Source organism: Sciurus vulgaris, assembly GCF_902686455.1.
Source record: "Sciurus vulgaris genome assembly, chromosome: 6".
Classification (NCBI taxonomy): Eukaryota; Metazoa; Chordata; class Mammalia; order Rodentia; family Sciuridae; genus Sciurus; species Sciurus vulgaris.
In genome coordinates this window covers 142,507,258-142,522,336 of record NC_136466.1, presented here as the reverse complement: position 1 = coordinate 142,522,336, position 15,079 = coordinate 142,507,258, and the positions used below count along the sequence as shown (strand labels likewise).

The following is a 15,079-nucleotide window of genomic DNA, read 5'->3' as shown; positions in this document are numbered from 1 at the left end:
ATTGGTGAGAATAGATTGCAAATTAGAAATAATACTGATGAAAATATTGGTAGAATCCCAAGATTTTTCATTTTAAAGTGTCTCAATATTTTCAAAGTTGAATGAAGTGTAGTGAACATGAAGGATTTTAAACACTCAGATGGGTAATTATTGCCCAGGACCAAAACTCTCTGGCTTTGCCCCTTGCCTGGGTCATCTGGCAGTGGAAGGCACTGGCTGGACCTGCCCCCAATGCAGAGGTCAGGGGAGCCTGGGAAATATGGTTCACTGTTATACAGAGCAGAGCAGGGGAGGATGGGGTGGATCTTGGAGCACACAGGCAGTGACCTGCCCTCAGTCATCGCACAAGAGGGCATGCTGGAGCAGGAGGTTCTCACGCTGAGCAGCAGCCAGACAGTTCACGGGTCCAGGCATATAGGATCACCAGCACACGCCTGTTTTTCACAGGCTTCTGCTTTCTCATCTCCATTCCTGCCTTCCCTAAATGCCCATCCCATGGAGTTTTGTGTATCTTCCGGTGATCAGTTTTCCCACCTCTTTCATGAAGTCTTTGCTAATTTCCAAAGTGGAAAGCAACTGCCATTCCCAAATCACCTGGGATCTGTGAGTCTCAGTTACCTATGTGTTTACCTCTGTTACCAGAGTTAGAGCCCAACCTTTCCTAATTAGTAAGAAAGGGATTGTTATTATACGGAACCAGGGGCCTTCACCTGTGTTATCAATTCGGCAAATAGTTCATTTGTTCATTCCTTTAAAAAGACCCTGTCAATTTCTCTCAGGCATTTCTCATGGGATGTTCTCAATGGGATAAATTTATGAAGAGGAATGTGTGACTTGGAAAGGTTTGGGAATTAATACGAATCATTTGTTTTAACTTTTAGGGCTGGAGTTTGGGGGGTGTATCAGTTCTATAATATACAAATCATTTGTCCTAATGGAAATCTTATAATGCCCAAGTACTATTCCCAGGCCACATTTATGAAATCAGGCAGTCCTGAAGAAAAAGAGCTAATGCTTAAGGTAAGTGTTGTGGGATTTCTTAGCTCTTGAGTATGTGGTCTTTCAACTCAGTGTCTCCATTGTCCTGTCCTCGGGAAAGCCTGTCCCTAGAAGTATCACTGCTGATGCTATTCATTAGCACATCCTGGGCACTTAAAGGACAGTAATGTTATTTTTATAGCCTTCGGTTTTTTGTATCAGTCTCATTTACTATGCCCATTTAGCAGGGAAAAGCAACAAATGTTTCCTTTTCTCAGCCTGTCTGCTACATGGTTTCTACTAGAAGCAGTGATCCAGGTTGCTGTTAGAGTTGCCTTGGAAGTTGTTGAAAGCTTGTCTGCAGTGGTACTTTTGGCTGGAGGGATTTCTTCATGGGTCAGAGGGGTTAATACCCACCAGCAGAGTGGAATTTAGTTTTACAGGGCTTTTATAATTAGAAGCTATTAGACAGGACTGCCTTCCTTACCCTTAGATTATAATCTGAAATGGGACTCCAGACCTTTTAACCCTATTGTTAGGATTGTCCCAACTGAAATATTCCATGTGAACCCAGCCTCATTGAGCTCAGTGACCTAGAATTCAGATGTGCAACAAAGACGTGCCATAAAACAATTGGTGGGTTGAGCTTTTAGAGCTAAAAAAAAAAAAAAAAAAAAAAAAGACTTTTTTTTTTGGATATACAGACTAGTTGAGTGAGCTGAATTTGAATGACTTTACTGGAAGACAATATTCCTGTAAAATTTCCTCTTTTTAGTTTTTCATTCTTCAGCATCTCCTCTCCAGTGAGTGATCCATGATACACACAGCTCTTGGTATAAAATGGCTCGAGGATGGTAGCCTTGAGAGCAAAACCAGAAACTACTAGAGTTGTAGTTCATGTCTTCCTGCCTTGCCAATGATCCTAAATTAAATTGAATGTGCCTTAGAATCACGTGGGGTCTTGCTGGACTCCACCCCTGGAATCTGGGCAGGATCCTGAGGATTTGCATTTCTAACAGGTTCCCAGTGCTGCTGACACTGCTGGTCCTGGGCACATGCTTGGGAAACCCACTGTAGACCTGTGATGGGAAACAACACTGAACTTGGCTAAAGTTCATAATTTGTCTCTCAATCTGAGAAAAAACATGACAGTTTATGGCTGTGCCTTGACTTGAGGAACTCAAAAACTTTAGAACAAAAAAAGCAAATTCAAAGTTAAAGATCTGCATCACCTAAAAACACAACCCCTGGGCCCCCACAAAGCTAAAAATTACTTCTGCCTGATAGGAAAGTTGAAAGAAGCAAGGTCAAATATCAGCATAATGGAACACACATCTTAATGGAGCTGACAGACAATAAACAAGGCATACCTTGTAAAGACAGGTATGCTGAAGAAAATGAGGAGGGCAGGGGCCACTTTGATTAAGCCTCAGGAAGGAAGGGCTCTCTGAGCAGATTTCTGAATGGAGTGGGCACAATGCCAAGCACTTTTCTGGAGGAATGGCTCTCCTGGTGGAGGGAACAGCAGAGCAAAGGCCCTGAGGAGAGAGGGTGTCTGATGGGCTCAAGAAACCACAAGGAGCCAGTGGGCTGGAGCCCCGTGAGCAGGGAGACTGCTGGAAGGTGAGGGCAAGGAGGCAGCCAGGACCCCTCATGCCTTGAAGAGTATGGCTAATCCTGATCACAAATACTTCCTGACTCTGCCTCCGAGTAGATTGAAATATACAGAAAAATATCTTATGAAGGAATACAATAAAAATAGAAGCAACGTTGGGTGGTCAGAATGTGAGGCACCTGTTGCAGGACTGAAATGGTGAGGCTCTCAAAGGACTACTGTTTCTGATTCTCTTGCTGAGTATGGTGACTCCATTTTTGGAAAGGGATTTTTTTTTTTTTTTTTTTAAGGAAAGAAGAAAGATATGAGTATATTAGAGAGAAGTTGCTTTCTGAGTTACGTCAGTAATTAAGTCCTGCTCTTTGATATTTCCTAACTTCTCTGAGCCTCTGTCTCTGTCTATGAAATAAAGATGCGGGACCAGTTATTCTGGAAACTTCTAACACTCTGGAATTCTGGCATGTGGATCTCTCTGGTAGGATCTGGTGTATGATCAACTCTTTGTGTGAGTGTTGGTTGTTTGCTTGACTTGGGGACTAGAAATTGGTTGCAGAGACAGTGGGGAAGGTTTTAAAGACCTTATTGTGGTCCAGACCTCTGCGGACCTGGAGTCTAGGTGATGAAAGCAACAAAAGAGTGTTGGGTTTGGGTGAAATTTTCTGTGAATGAATATGCCTGGAAAATCAAGTCTTCTAAAAGTAGCCTTGAGAATGTGTATTTCCTTCCAATATATATTTCAGCTGGCAATCAGAAACCAGAAGAATTGTGTTTATTATTACTCTGGAAAATTGAAAGAACTTTCCAGGCCATAACTCATGGGCTTTTGGATAGCAGCAGCTCAAGTCCCCTTCTGGTGAAGAGCCTTGGGAAATATCCCAGCCTTGTCCTAAGGTATTTATTTCGGGAAGGTTTGCACAACTTTGCTGATTTTTTTTTTTTTTTTTTTTTTTTTCTTTTTCAAGGAAACGAAACCTCCATTGCTGGCTCTGTTTGCTTCAGTGCTGGGATTACATTCCTGTCCTTTTTTTTTTTTTTTTTTTTGATCCCAGGCAACACTAATCGGCCCCAGTGAGAAGCCCATGTTTGTTTTTTGCCAAATACTCCCAGTTTTTAGTTTGAACTTTGTTGAAGGGTCACACAAACAGTAAGTTATAATCCATAGCATTTCAGTTTGCAGAGTGATTGACAAACAATGCTACTTATCAGCATAGTGGTGATGGGCCAGCTATGCGCCATAATGCCTGAGTTAGGACTTAGTTGCCACTTTTTTCTTTTTTTTAGGAGTTTTTCAGATGATATTTAAGACATTCAGAACTATGTTACTGAGAAGTCCATTTACAGTACAAACTCCTTGTTCATTCTGGAACTTTTGGCAAGTTGGTAAACTCTGTGCCTGTTTGCTCCTCTGTAAAGTGGGAACCATAACAGTTTATTCTAACCCCTGAAAGCCTGCAGTGAGGATAAGACACTCTTGGTGCACAGTATTTCAATAGACTAGATTCTGATTGATGACGTTGCCGTCTTCTAACTGCCTTAAACATGGTTTAGAAGGAGGGAACGGGGGCTCTCACAGCCACCATCAAGAAGCAACAAAGCAGCCAATAGCTGTGCTGCCTGGTCCTCCCACAGAGCCCCCCAGCCTCTTACAAGCTAGCCCCTGCTCCTACCCCTGCTGTGCGTCCTCCAGCCTACACTCAGCCTGCCTGCCCTCTGGCTGCTCTTTGAGGCTAGGGCCATTAGTGAGTTGACTTTCTCTTGGGGCGGGTGTGGCTAGTGGGAATGAGAGAGAGAGGGAGAATGTGAGGGAGCAACAGACTCTCAAGCACTGAAAACTTGGGATCTTTTCAAGTGACAGAAGCAGCGACATTCCAAATATCAATAAGCATCAAAGGATCAAAGTAATTTTATATAAATCTTTGGGCTGCTTATTTGTTATTGTTATTTCATTACATCTCTGTTGAAGGGCCCTGGCTCAGTCTTAGAAGCAGAACTACACATCCCATATTAGAATGAAACATGACCCAGTGGAGCTGCCTTTTTTTGGTGGAACATGTCTATAAAATTGTTTTTAAGGCTAAGGGGATTATGTTTTCAAAAGACCGTGAAACAGTGGGTGCTTGGCAAGAGTGATGGTGTGAGGCTTTTAATGTGAAGAACAGTGCCTCTCATGCTTGAGTGGGCACACCAGGTCAGCTGGGGACCTTGTACCAGCAGCTTCTGTCATTCAGTAGATGTGAGGCAGGGCCCCAAAAGCTCACATTTTGGTGGGGGATACCTGGGCACTTGAACCCATGGGCACTTAACCATGGAGCCACATCCCCAGCCCCTACGCAGCTGAGTAGCCAAGACTGAGGCTACTGAAGTTCTGTCACTGTAGCTGCCTCAGAATTTGCGAATCCACCATGGACATCCCTCAATAGTGACCAGTGTCCTTGTCGCTGGGCCTGGGGTTAGAGGGGTGGATAAAATGTCTTTATAGTTTGCCTGTCTCTGCTGAATTCTTAACCCCTCTAAATAAAGAAATAAACAGGTAAACAAAATCTCTCACAAAATATATTGTTATATGAGCCTTTGAATGACATTTCTTATCTTTAAAAGGAAAGGCCACACTTTTAATTAGAAGTAAAAGCTTATGTAGAGACAAAGCCGAAGGATGTTCCTAATTTGTTTTGCATTCACTCTTTTATATTCCTTTTTAACAGGAAATTTCAGCTGATAATTAGTTGCACTAACTACTTCAAAGGGCTTGTTAAGCAAGACTTAAATGTTTTGCCTCTGGACTTTTTAATTTGTAATTAAAATTCTCATTTCTTAAATTAAAATTTACTAGACATAAAACATCTTGGCTAGGATGTGGAGAAATTGGATCCCCTCCTACATTGTTGATAGAGATATAAATTGGTGCAGTAGCTTTAGAAAAGAGTTTAGCAGTTCCTAGAAAATCAAATGTTTAGCATATGACTCTGCAGTTCCACTCCTTGGCATACAACTACTAGAAATGAAAATACATTCCACACAAACACTGTACACAAATGGTTTAACAGCAATAATAATAACCCCAAGTAGAAAAAAGTCCAGATGTCCATCTTGTAACGAATGGATGAACAAAGTGGAATACTCCTGAAGTAGGACATTGTGAAGGAAGAAGTGCAGTATTGACACCATAGCATGAGGGAACCTGGAAAACGCCAGTGAAAGAAGCCAGACACAGGGGACCATCTTCAGGAAATGTCCAGAAGAGGCTAATTAGTGGAGGCAGAAAATGGGTTAGTGATTTACAGGGACAAAGTGGACCGAGAAATGGGATGGATGCAGAAATTTTTTTTCTTTTTAGGGTGATGAATATACTCTGTAATTACATTGAGAAGTTGGTTGCACAACCTTGTGAATACAATAAAACAACCGAATGGTACATTTTAAAATGGTGAATGTTATGGTAGTTGAATTATATCTCAATAAAAAGATAAAAATATGTTCACTTTTCTTCTTCACTCTCTAATTTGTTTTAATAGAATGATTTTCAGCGTTATATGCAGCTTTTAATGGTTTATCACAGGAGTTCACAACCTGGGCACTAGGATATTTGGACTGGATAGATAATCCCTTGTTATGGGTAATAGTCTTATCCTTTTTGTAGGATGCCCAGCAGTATCTCTGGTCTCTGTTGCTCCCTGGCAATAGCAAAAAAAATGTCCCCCAATGTTGCCAAATGTCCTGGTGTGTATGTGTGTATGTGCATGTTTTGAGACCACTGGTTTATCTTTAGTGTTCCTTCTAAAAGCCAAGCTCCATAAACAAAGGGACTTTATTTTATTCCCGGGTTATTTCTGAGTGCTTAATTTGACACATGGATACCCTAGGATCCTAGTAGATGTGTAAATGAATATATTTAGCTATAGTAGTAACAGTGTATAAAAATAGACAGCTATAGAAATATCAAAACCATTCCACACTTGAGTTAGCTCCAGTGCCCAATTAACATTGTCAAGAATATTCTCCTAAGGGTGTGTGTGTGTGGGGGTGGGGGGGTTAATCAGCCTCTGTTTCACCCCCCACCCCAACCCTGCTCATCTCAGTCCTATCTACTAACCGTCTTTTTGTTGAGGTTCATTCTTTCAGCCAATTATTCAGGGCATAGGCCATACTCTTAATGTGGTGCTGACCTGGGGTACCATCTGCTCTGTAAGCCTGCAGTAACCCACAGCCCCTCTGCCTCCCATTCAGATTGGTGCTAGCTCCAGCATGCCAGCCTCCTGGCCTGCCTCTACTGAGGGTGCCTACATTTGTCAGTCACTGTATAAGGAAGGAAATCTGTATTCTGTCATCAATAAATCCAGGTTGTGTCACGGACAGGTCGTGTTTTTCTACCCAATGAAGCCCAACTTTCTACTTGAATATCTTACTAAAAGTTGGCTCTGCCTCTGGTTCACATTCAGAGGCTAAATGTTAATGGCTTGCTGCTGCCAAACCCTGCGCTGAGGATTATCACTTCCGTAGAAGGTGCCAGAATGTAAGCAGCTCAAGTGTGAACCTTAGACAAGGCTGGTCTTGGGTGGCTTTTGTAGTGCATGACTGTCTACAATTTGTTTCCAAGTTTCCACTCACTGAAAAGATATATAGGTTTTATCTCCCACCTCTCTGGCCCTTCATTTTTTAAGCCATGATGCTTCTGACTTAATTTCTGCTAGCCTGACCTTTCTGAATGTTGAAATAATTCCTTTCATTAAGCAACATGTCCCAGAGTCTGCTTTTTATTATGTGAGTGAGGCTACAATAATTGGTGGCCTTTGCTAAGTACTTTTACATACAATTCATTTATTCTTCACAGTCCATTTTACAGATGTGGAAACTGGGATACAGACAACTCCTACCCAAAATTATACTTACCAAGTGGCAAAATGAACGTTGAAGTTCATTTAGTTTGAGCCCTTAAGGATGATGTTTTACCTACCTAATATCACAGTTCTTGTTATTCTTTCCCATCTGACTGCATATTTTTGTCCTGTGCTAAGCTTTAATAATGTTAAAGTTTATTCAAAGCTTTAATTTTGCAAAGTCATGGACAGTAGATATAATGAGGACTTGATTCCCTAAAGTTAAAACTTTAAGATGACTAGATAACCAATTTAGATAAATAAAAGTAATAGCAATGTATTTTCCCACCTTGCCCTTCTGTACAGTGGTATTTATCCCACTCCTTATGAATAGCTTCTTCCAGCTTGGGGAATGAGGGAAAGAAGGCAGACCCTTCTCTTCCAGAGTTTTCTCTCCCAGGGAAATAAACAAAATGACTCAGCTCTTTTTGTGGATAGTTGATTATTTACATATATATCTAGACTGAACATATAAGTGCTACCGTAACATAAAGGAGCTAGGTTGTTAGGGGTTTGTTACCAAAGTCGCTTCAGTGTCTAATATGTGCCTTAATTTTCTGCATCTGTACATCTTTCATAAAAATAAGCCAAAGCTATACCAGCACATAAACCATTTTGGTTTTCTTTTATGTGGCAATTGATTTAGCAAGCTCATGCATTTTTTAAAAACCATATTCCAAGTTAGTAAAGTGATTTTATGAGTAAAAAACAATGGCAATGACATATTATTAGACAGAATATTAGATTATTATCCTTTTAGGTAGATAATTGTAAGGTGTTAGAGTGATCAATCTATATCAAAGTAACTATAAATTATATATACATATATGAGTGTGTGTATATATACATATATAAATATATATATATATAGTAAATAGTATAGAAAATTTTAGTGAATTTTCATTTTTACTTGTAATTGATCACCAAAGAGTCTTTGTTATTCCACAGGATATGCTCACAGAACTCACAAGACTTTCCCAGTTTCAAACCACAGCATGTACTTTAATGAATAGTATCAGGATTCTAATAAAATTAAGGAAGTCCACTAGAGTCCACATCAAGGAGAGGGAACGGAAACCTCAGCATATGGGAGTGTTTAGGAGCTGTTACAATTTTGTTTTCTGAGTGTCTTGATTATGTCTTACAGATTACAGGCATGGTTGGGTTGTAAAGATATGTGTAGGTTTAGTTTGTTTGCTTTTTAATTTTGCTTTTGTTATAGTTTTTTGTGTATGTGCGTGTGTGTGAGCACGCATGCATGCCATTATATATTGTTGTGGATGTATCCTTTTAAAACTAAATCCACAGTACAAAATCTTAATTTTAGCCTTTTTCTTTTCCTTCCTTCCTCCCTCCCTCCCTCCCTCCCTCCCTCCCTCCCTTCCTTCCTTCCTTCCTTCCTTCCTTCCTTCCTTCCTGGTTGTGCTAGGCTGTCTACTAGCTCTCTATTGGTTAAGGAAGTTGTTTTTTTTCTTAATCTTGGAGGGGTTCAATCTTGAACCCTTCAAACTATTCTCTGTCATATTAGAAAACTAAGACCCTATCAGAAAACTATTTTGAAATCACCATATTCTGTGTAATTATAGTTATACAGCATATTTTCCCTTTAAAGCATTTTAACCAAAATGCTCAAATATCTTTATAATCTAATGATATGTGGTAATACAAATTCTTTCAAGCCTGAATTTACCTTACAAATATATAATTAAACAGTATCCACTAGAACTTATGGTTCATCCTGTGGATGATCACACACAAAATATCCAAGCCTGGCATGATTCAGTATCCTCTAGGGAATAGGTAGCATTGTCAAAGGGTGACTGAGGAGAGTTTAAGAAAGGAACTATTTACAAATGTGTTGCCAAGTTAAGGGAAACCAACAAGGTTGGGAATGCAGCCCTGGGCTAGCAATAGTGGGAATCTTTTCTATCCTTGACCCAGAAGGAGGAGGAGAGAGAGCAAATACCCAAACCCAGGGAGAGCCATGGTTGTAGCTTTGGGAGAGCCAGAACTGTGTCCTTCATAGAGGAAAGATGACTGCGCCAATGTGTGACCTGGAGGGGAGGGAGTGGGAAAGATCATCTTTGAATTCTTTCCTCATGTCCTGACTCTCATAAGTACCATTGGTCAAACTCAACCAGAAGCCAAAGGACATGGTAGCCCATTGGCTTCAGTGCTCTGGAGGATTGTCTCCTGGGTCATGGGCCCAGGGTTAAGGGTAGAGGACAGATCTAGAGGGACTCTCCCCACCAGAAGACATATATTGTGTTCTGTGGGTTTGCTTCCATTTTCTAGAATTGCATGCTCAGTGAGAAGGAAGGATAATGTACAGATTAGAGCTCCATGTCCCTCTGGAAAAGTGAATCAGACACTAAAATGATGGCTAATCTGCCTTTCCTGCTTTGCAGCCTTATCACTATGCTCCTGTGTCTTAGAAAGTAGACTAGCAGCTTCTGTGTAACAGCAGAACACAACAAACACCTGGAAATTAGAATCTTCTTGGAGAAATACCCCCCCCCCCAAAATGTTTAGTTGACTCACATGAGTGACTTAGCTATCTGAAAATGTGATGATTGTTGGATAGGTGTGGCATAAAGTTACAAGCCCAAATATTTGTCCTTATAATGAACTGTTTCTAATTGCTTATATTTGTACTTTATTAAGGACAGTAAATACTGAAGCTTTTGGTAAAATATGGGAGAAAATCATAAATTGGGAAATGACTATCATTCTTAGCAGGAAAATGGTTGGAGAATAGAGAAAAAGGTCACTCCCTGATCTCAACTCTTAATTGGAGAAGCAGAAGAAAACAACCCCCCCTCATTTTTGTTAAAGCATATTCAATGAAACCTTTACTTAATTAGATCCATCAAAAGATGTGTTACACATTTACATTGCTGGTGGAATTGCAAATTGCTGCAGCCACTCTGGAAAGCAGTGTGGTGGATCCTCAGAAAACTTGGAATGGACCCACCTTTTGACCCAGTTATCTCACTCCTCAGTTTATACGTACTACAGTAAAACAGTCACATCAATGTTTATAGCAGCTCAATTCACAATAGCTAGATTGTGGAACCAACCTAGATGCCCTTCAACAGATGAATGGATAAAGAAACTGTGGTATGTGTACACAGTGGAGTTTCATTCAGCCATAAAGAAGAATGACATTATGGCATTTGCAGATAGATGGCTGGAATTGAAGAATATTGTGCTAAGTGAAATAAGCTAATCCCAAAAAACCAAAGGCCAAATGTTTTCCCTGATAAGTGGATGATGATGTATAATAAGGGAGGTGGGGAGGAGGGTGAGAGAAGAATGGAGGAACTTTAGATTACGTAGAGGGAAATGGGGGATATGAAAAGTGGTGTAATGAGACGGACATCATTACCCTATCTACATGTATGATTACACAAGTGGTATGAATCTATATCATGTACAACCATAGAAATGAAATGATGTACCCCATTTGTATACAATGAATCAAAATGCAGTCTGTAAAATAAAATAGAAGATGTGTTACAGCCAACAAAGTGGTCAATTTTGATTGACACCAGAGGTTTTCCTTTCAAAAGCCATGTCTAATTTCTGATATGGAATTGGAAATTGATTCCAACATCCTAATACTTCTTGTGTCTATATTGATGTTTGGCCTTCCAAGTACTGACCTTGAATCCCTGCAGTTCAGTTATGTTCAACAGACTACTACATTTACTACTATAGTAGTGGTCTATAGTCGTGCTCTTTGTCAGATATGTCTAGAATTTGAACCAGCCATAAATATTGTCTATGATTCAGAGGCAATCTAAGAAACTTCAGAATAGAAAAAAATTTAAATATCCCCTGTGAGGTTGGTGGGAACTAGAAGGGACCATGCAGAGCTTCAGAGGTGCTAGCAAGCCTGGAAGGGAAACTTCAAGGTCTCTGACCATGTTCTCTTGCTTGATGTATTGAAGGTGAGATGGCATCCAATTGTGAATTTACCAAATTGTATGCTATGAACGGTTTTCTTTATTTGTGTTATACTTTAATCAAAGGTTAGGTGGAGCCAGGAGTGTTGACACACACCTTGGGAAGTTGAGGCAGTAGAATCTCGAGTCCAAAGCCAGCCCCAGCAACTCCGGCAAGGCCCTAAGCAACTCAGTGAGACCCTGTCTCTAAATAAAATATATTTTTTTAAAAGGCTGGGGATGTTGCTCAGTGAGTGGTTCAGTGCCCCTGGGTTCAATCCCTGGTACCAAAAAAAAAAAAAAAAAAAAAAAGGTGGTGGGTATGTGCACCGATGTACACTAATCGCTTTCCCAGTGTGTCCACCTTCAGAGTAGTCTATGGCTACCCTGTTGTTGAGAGACTTTTGATTTAGTTTTCTGTGGTCAAAGGAGATAGCAAGGTTAACATCTTAAAATCAAATATACAAATGTAGAAAAGGAGAGAATATTAATCAATTTTAGGGCTTAGTACTTTGGGGCTTTGTGTTAGCACCTCCCTGAAAGCAGAGTTCAAGGAACTGAGAACTGAGTCTTTTGGTGATGACTTAATTTCCTCAAGAGCAATTCATTATGTTATGTATACCATTACAAGGCTGGGGAATTTTTAGAAACCTTCTACAAAGATTAGTTAAAATAAAAGATTTATCATTTAAAGGTAAACTATTACAAAATTAAGCCTTCCCCCAAAGTGGTAAAAACAGGGGTATTTTGTCTTGCCATTTAGGGGTGTTCTTTTGGTTAAGTTGTGTTTAAATAGGAATTCCATTTAAACAAGTCACCACATTCCCAAATCACTCCATGTAATCAACACTTTACTTAATGTGGAATCACCTACAAAGTGAATTTTGATTGTAAAGAGACTTTATGCACAGATTGCTTCACAAACACAAAAACAGTTGGTATGATCAGAAGCATACTAAAAAGTAAAACATTAGCGCCAGAGGGTCCTTAGAAATCATTTGACTTAGTCCTTCCACTTTACAATGGAGGAAACATAAGCACAGAGAGGTTGATCTGATTTCCCCAAAGTGCACAGTTAATTTTTAAAAAATTCTTTTTACAGTTTTTAAATTTTTTTTTACAGTTAATTATGTTATGCTTGATTTACAACCAAACTTGAAGTGTTCCCATTTGATTATCTGTGCCCTTCACTCAACCTTCCTACAAAGGACAGAGGGCTGGAGTCAGACCCACTTGGTTTCAAATATTAAGCTCTTGGATTTGCAAGCTGCGTATGACTCTGGGCTCTGGTGACAGATCCTACCCTGACAGAAAAGATTTGTGGGCATTGACTGAGAAGTACAGCCAAGTAGGAGGAGAACTGGAGGCTTGTTAACCTCTCTCTACAGGAAGGAAACAGAGAGGGGCAGGAAGGTCTCTATGGTGGAGATGGTCTTGAAACCTGTGGCCATCTCAACCTCTGGGCCTGACTGCCTGGTGATGGACTCTGCTTCCTTCTACCTGCAGAAGTGCCCTTCACCCTGGGATCGTTGGTGTGGCATTTAGATGTGATACCTCCTTTTAATGGTCCAACTAAAGATGTAGAGCATGGTTTGCACTCCACATCACTGAGTTCTGGAGCTTCTTGTGGGCTTCCATTTGAGATAGACAGTGATAGGGCTCCCCTTAAAACACCGTCATGGGGAGGAAAAGGCATACATCTAGAAGTGTGAAGTAAGTGTAGGCACATAACAGATGTTGCATGCCACTGTCGTTCATCGAAAACAGCATTGCATGCATTGTCCAAGCATCACTGTCCTAGAACTTTGACCTCTGTGTCTTAGACAGGTCCCTCTTTTTGGAGGACATTATGTTGAAATGATGGTGTTGGCGCCAGGCACAGTGGCACACACTTGTAATCCCAGTGGCTCGGGAGGCTGAGGCAGGAGGATCACAAGTTCAAAACCAGCCCCAGCAACTTATCGAGACCTTAAGCAACTTAGTGAAACCCTGTTTCAAAGTAAAAAATAAAAAGGGCTGGAAATGTGGCTCAGTGGTTAAGTGCCCCTGGGTTTAATCTTCAGTGCCAAAAAAAAAAAAAAAGAAGAAATGATAGCATTGGTGAAAGCACTGGACAACAGAAAAAAGATAATAAAGACTTAATTATAAATTCAGTCTAGTTGAGGCTCTCTATTGATTCATAAAGAGATAGATACGTGGTTAAATCTTACTTTTTCAAGCCTGAACTTTGGGTTGAAAGAAGTAAGATCGGGGTACTGCTCCATCATTAATAGAAGATGTCAGAAAGGAGGTGGAATGTAGCTCAGTGGTAGAGTATGTGCTGAGCATGCAGGAGGGCCTGGGTTCAGTCCCCAGCACCAAAAATAAAAACAAAACAAAAGAAAGGGGTCAAAGAGCAAATTATCAGACCATAGTGAGGCTCTGTGTCCTCATCTTTAAAACAAGGTTAAGTTGGTGGTGCCCACCTATCGTTCCAGCTGCTCAGAAGGCTGAGCAGGAGGATCAACTTGAGCCCATGAGTTTGAGATTGACCTGGACAACATTTAAAAAATTAAACATACAATAATATGAAATGAGGCTGATAATAATAGCCACTCGGTGGGTGGTTGCGGAGCTCAAGTGAGAAAAAATACAGGAAGAGACAAAAAGCTTTGTTAGAGATGAATGCAAGGTGTGGAAATCCTCAGCAGATGTGTTTTCCTCTCTCCGCAGTTTTCATCTTGCAGCTGCGAAGGGACACGTGGAATGCCTCAGGGTCATGGTTGCCCACGGTGTGGATGTGACTGCCCAAGACACCACTGGTATGTGGGGTTTTGACCTCTTAAGTCCACAGGCCGGCGTGAGAGTAGGTATTACAAAGATGATAAATGTATTCATTGTGCAGAATTTAGAGTCACCTTTGATGGCTAGGCTCTGGTGTGACTTCATCATCCATCTGTTTTCATCTGCTGTGAGCTTAGTCAGCTAGAGACTGCATGCTTCTTATCTCCCATTTTTTATATTATTTCCTAACATTAAACATATGGACCAAGCAATATTCCCTATTTTTGTTTTTATAAATCACAGAATAAGATGAAAATTGAGTGAATGATTTAGTAACACATTCCATCAACTAGCTGAGATGAGCTCTATGGACAAAAGTCATGAACTTCATTTTGACAGGTTACCCAAGATCCTCATCCCTTACTATATTTCAGTGCATCCAAATCTACCTAGGACTTGGAAGGAAGGGAGGAGGGAAGAAGAGAAAAAGAGTACACAATGTACACATAACCATAGACATATATACCTGTGCTCTCCTAAGATTCAGTTCCATTGTCTAGAAGTTGCCAGTCAATTGGGATTTTTTTTTAAGCTCCACAGATGATTCTGATGTAAAGCTAGTTTTAACAAATGATGGACAAGACAGATGGAAAGAAGAGGTAGTGTAGTCTAGTCTTTTATAAGCTTTCTCCTCTGGGAAGGAGCCCCTGGGGTCTCCAGCCTGGGATTGTACCCCTGCTGGTCCTTAGAAAGGACCAAAACAACTTTGGCAAGATTTTTAACCTCTCTATTACATTGGGAAATCTTTGGTTTCTAATAGGTCTTTGTTAGCTTTTATTGGAAAAACAAAATAACTTAATTCCCTAGTCTTTATCTAGGATTTTCATTATTATATAATGGGT

At 40.4% G+C, this 15,079-nt stretch overlaps 1 protein-coding gene across 1 annotated transcript in view; it reads left to right on the top strand.

The window, feature by feature from the left end:
• RAI14 (retinoic acid induced 14) overlaps positions 1-15,079 on the top strand; it is a 144,094-nt gene that overhangs the window by 95,661 nt on the left and 33,354 nt on the right. The window contains 1 exon segment of the mRNA XM_079145741.1: positions 14,127-14,215. Within this exon segment, the coding sequence (XP_079001867.1) occupies positions 14,127-14,215 (89 nt within the window).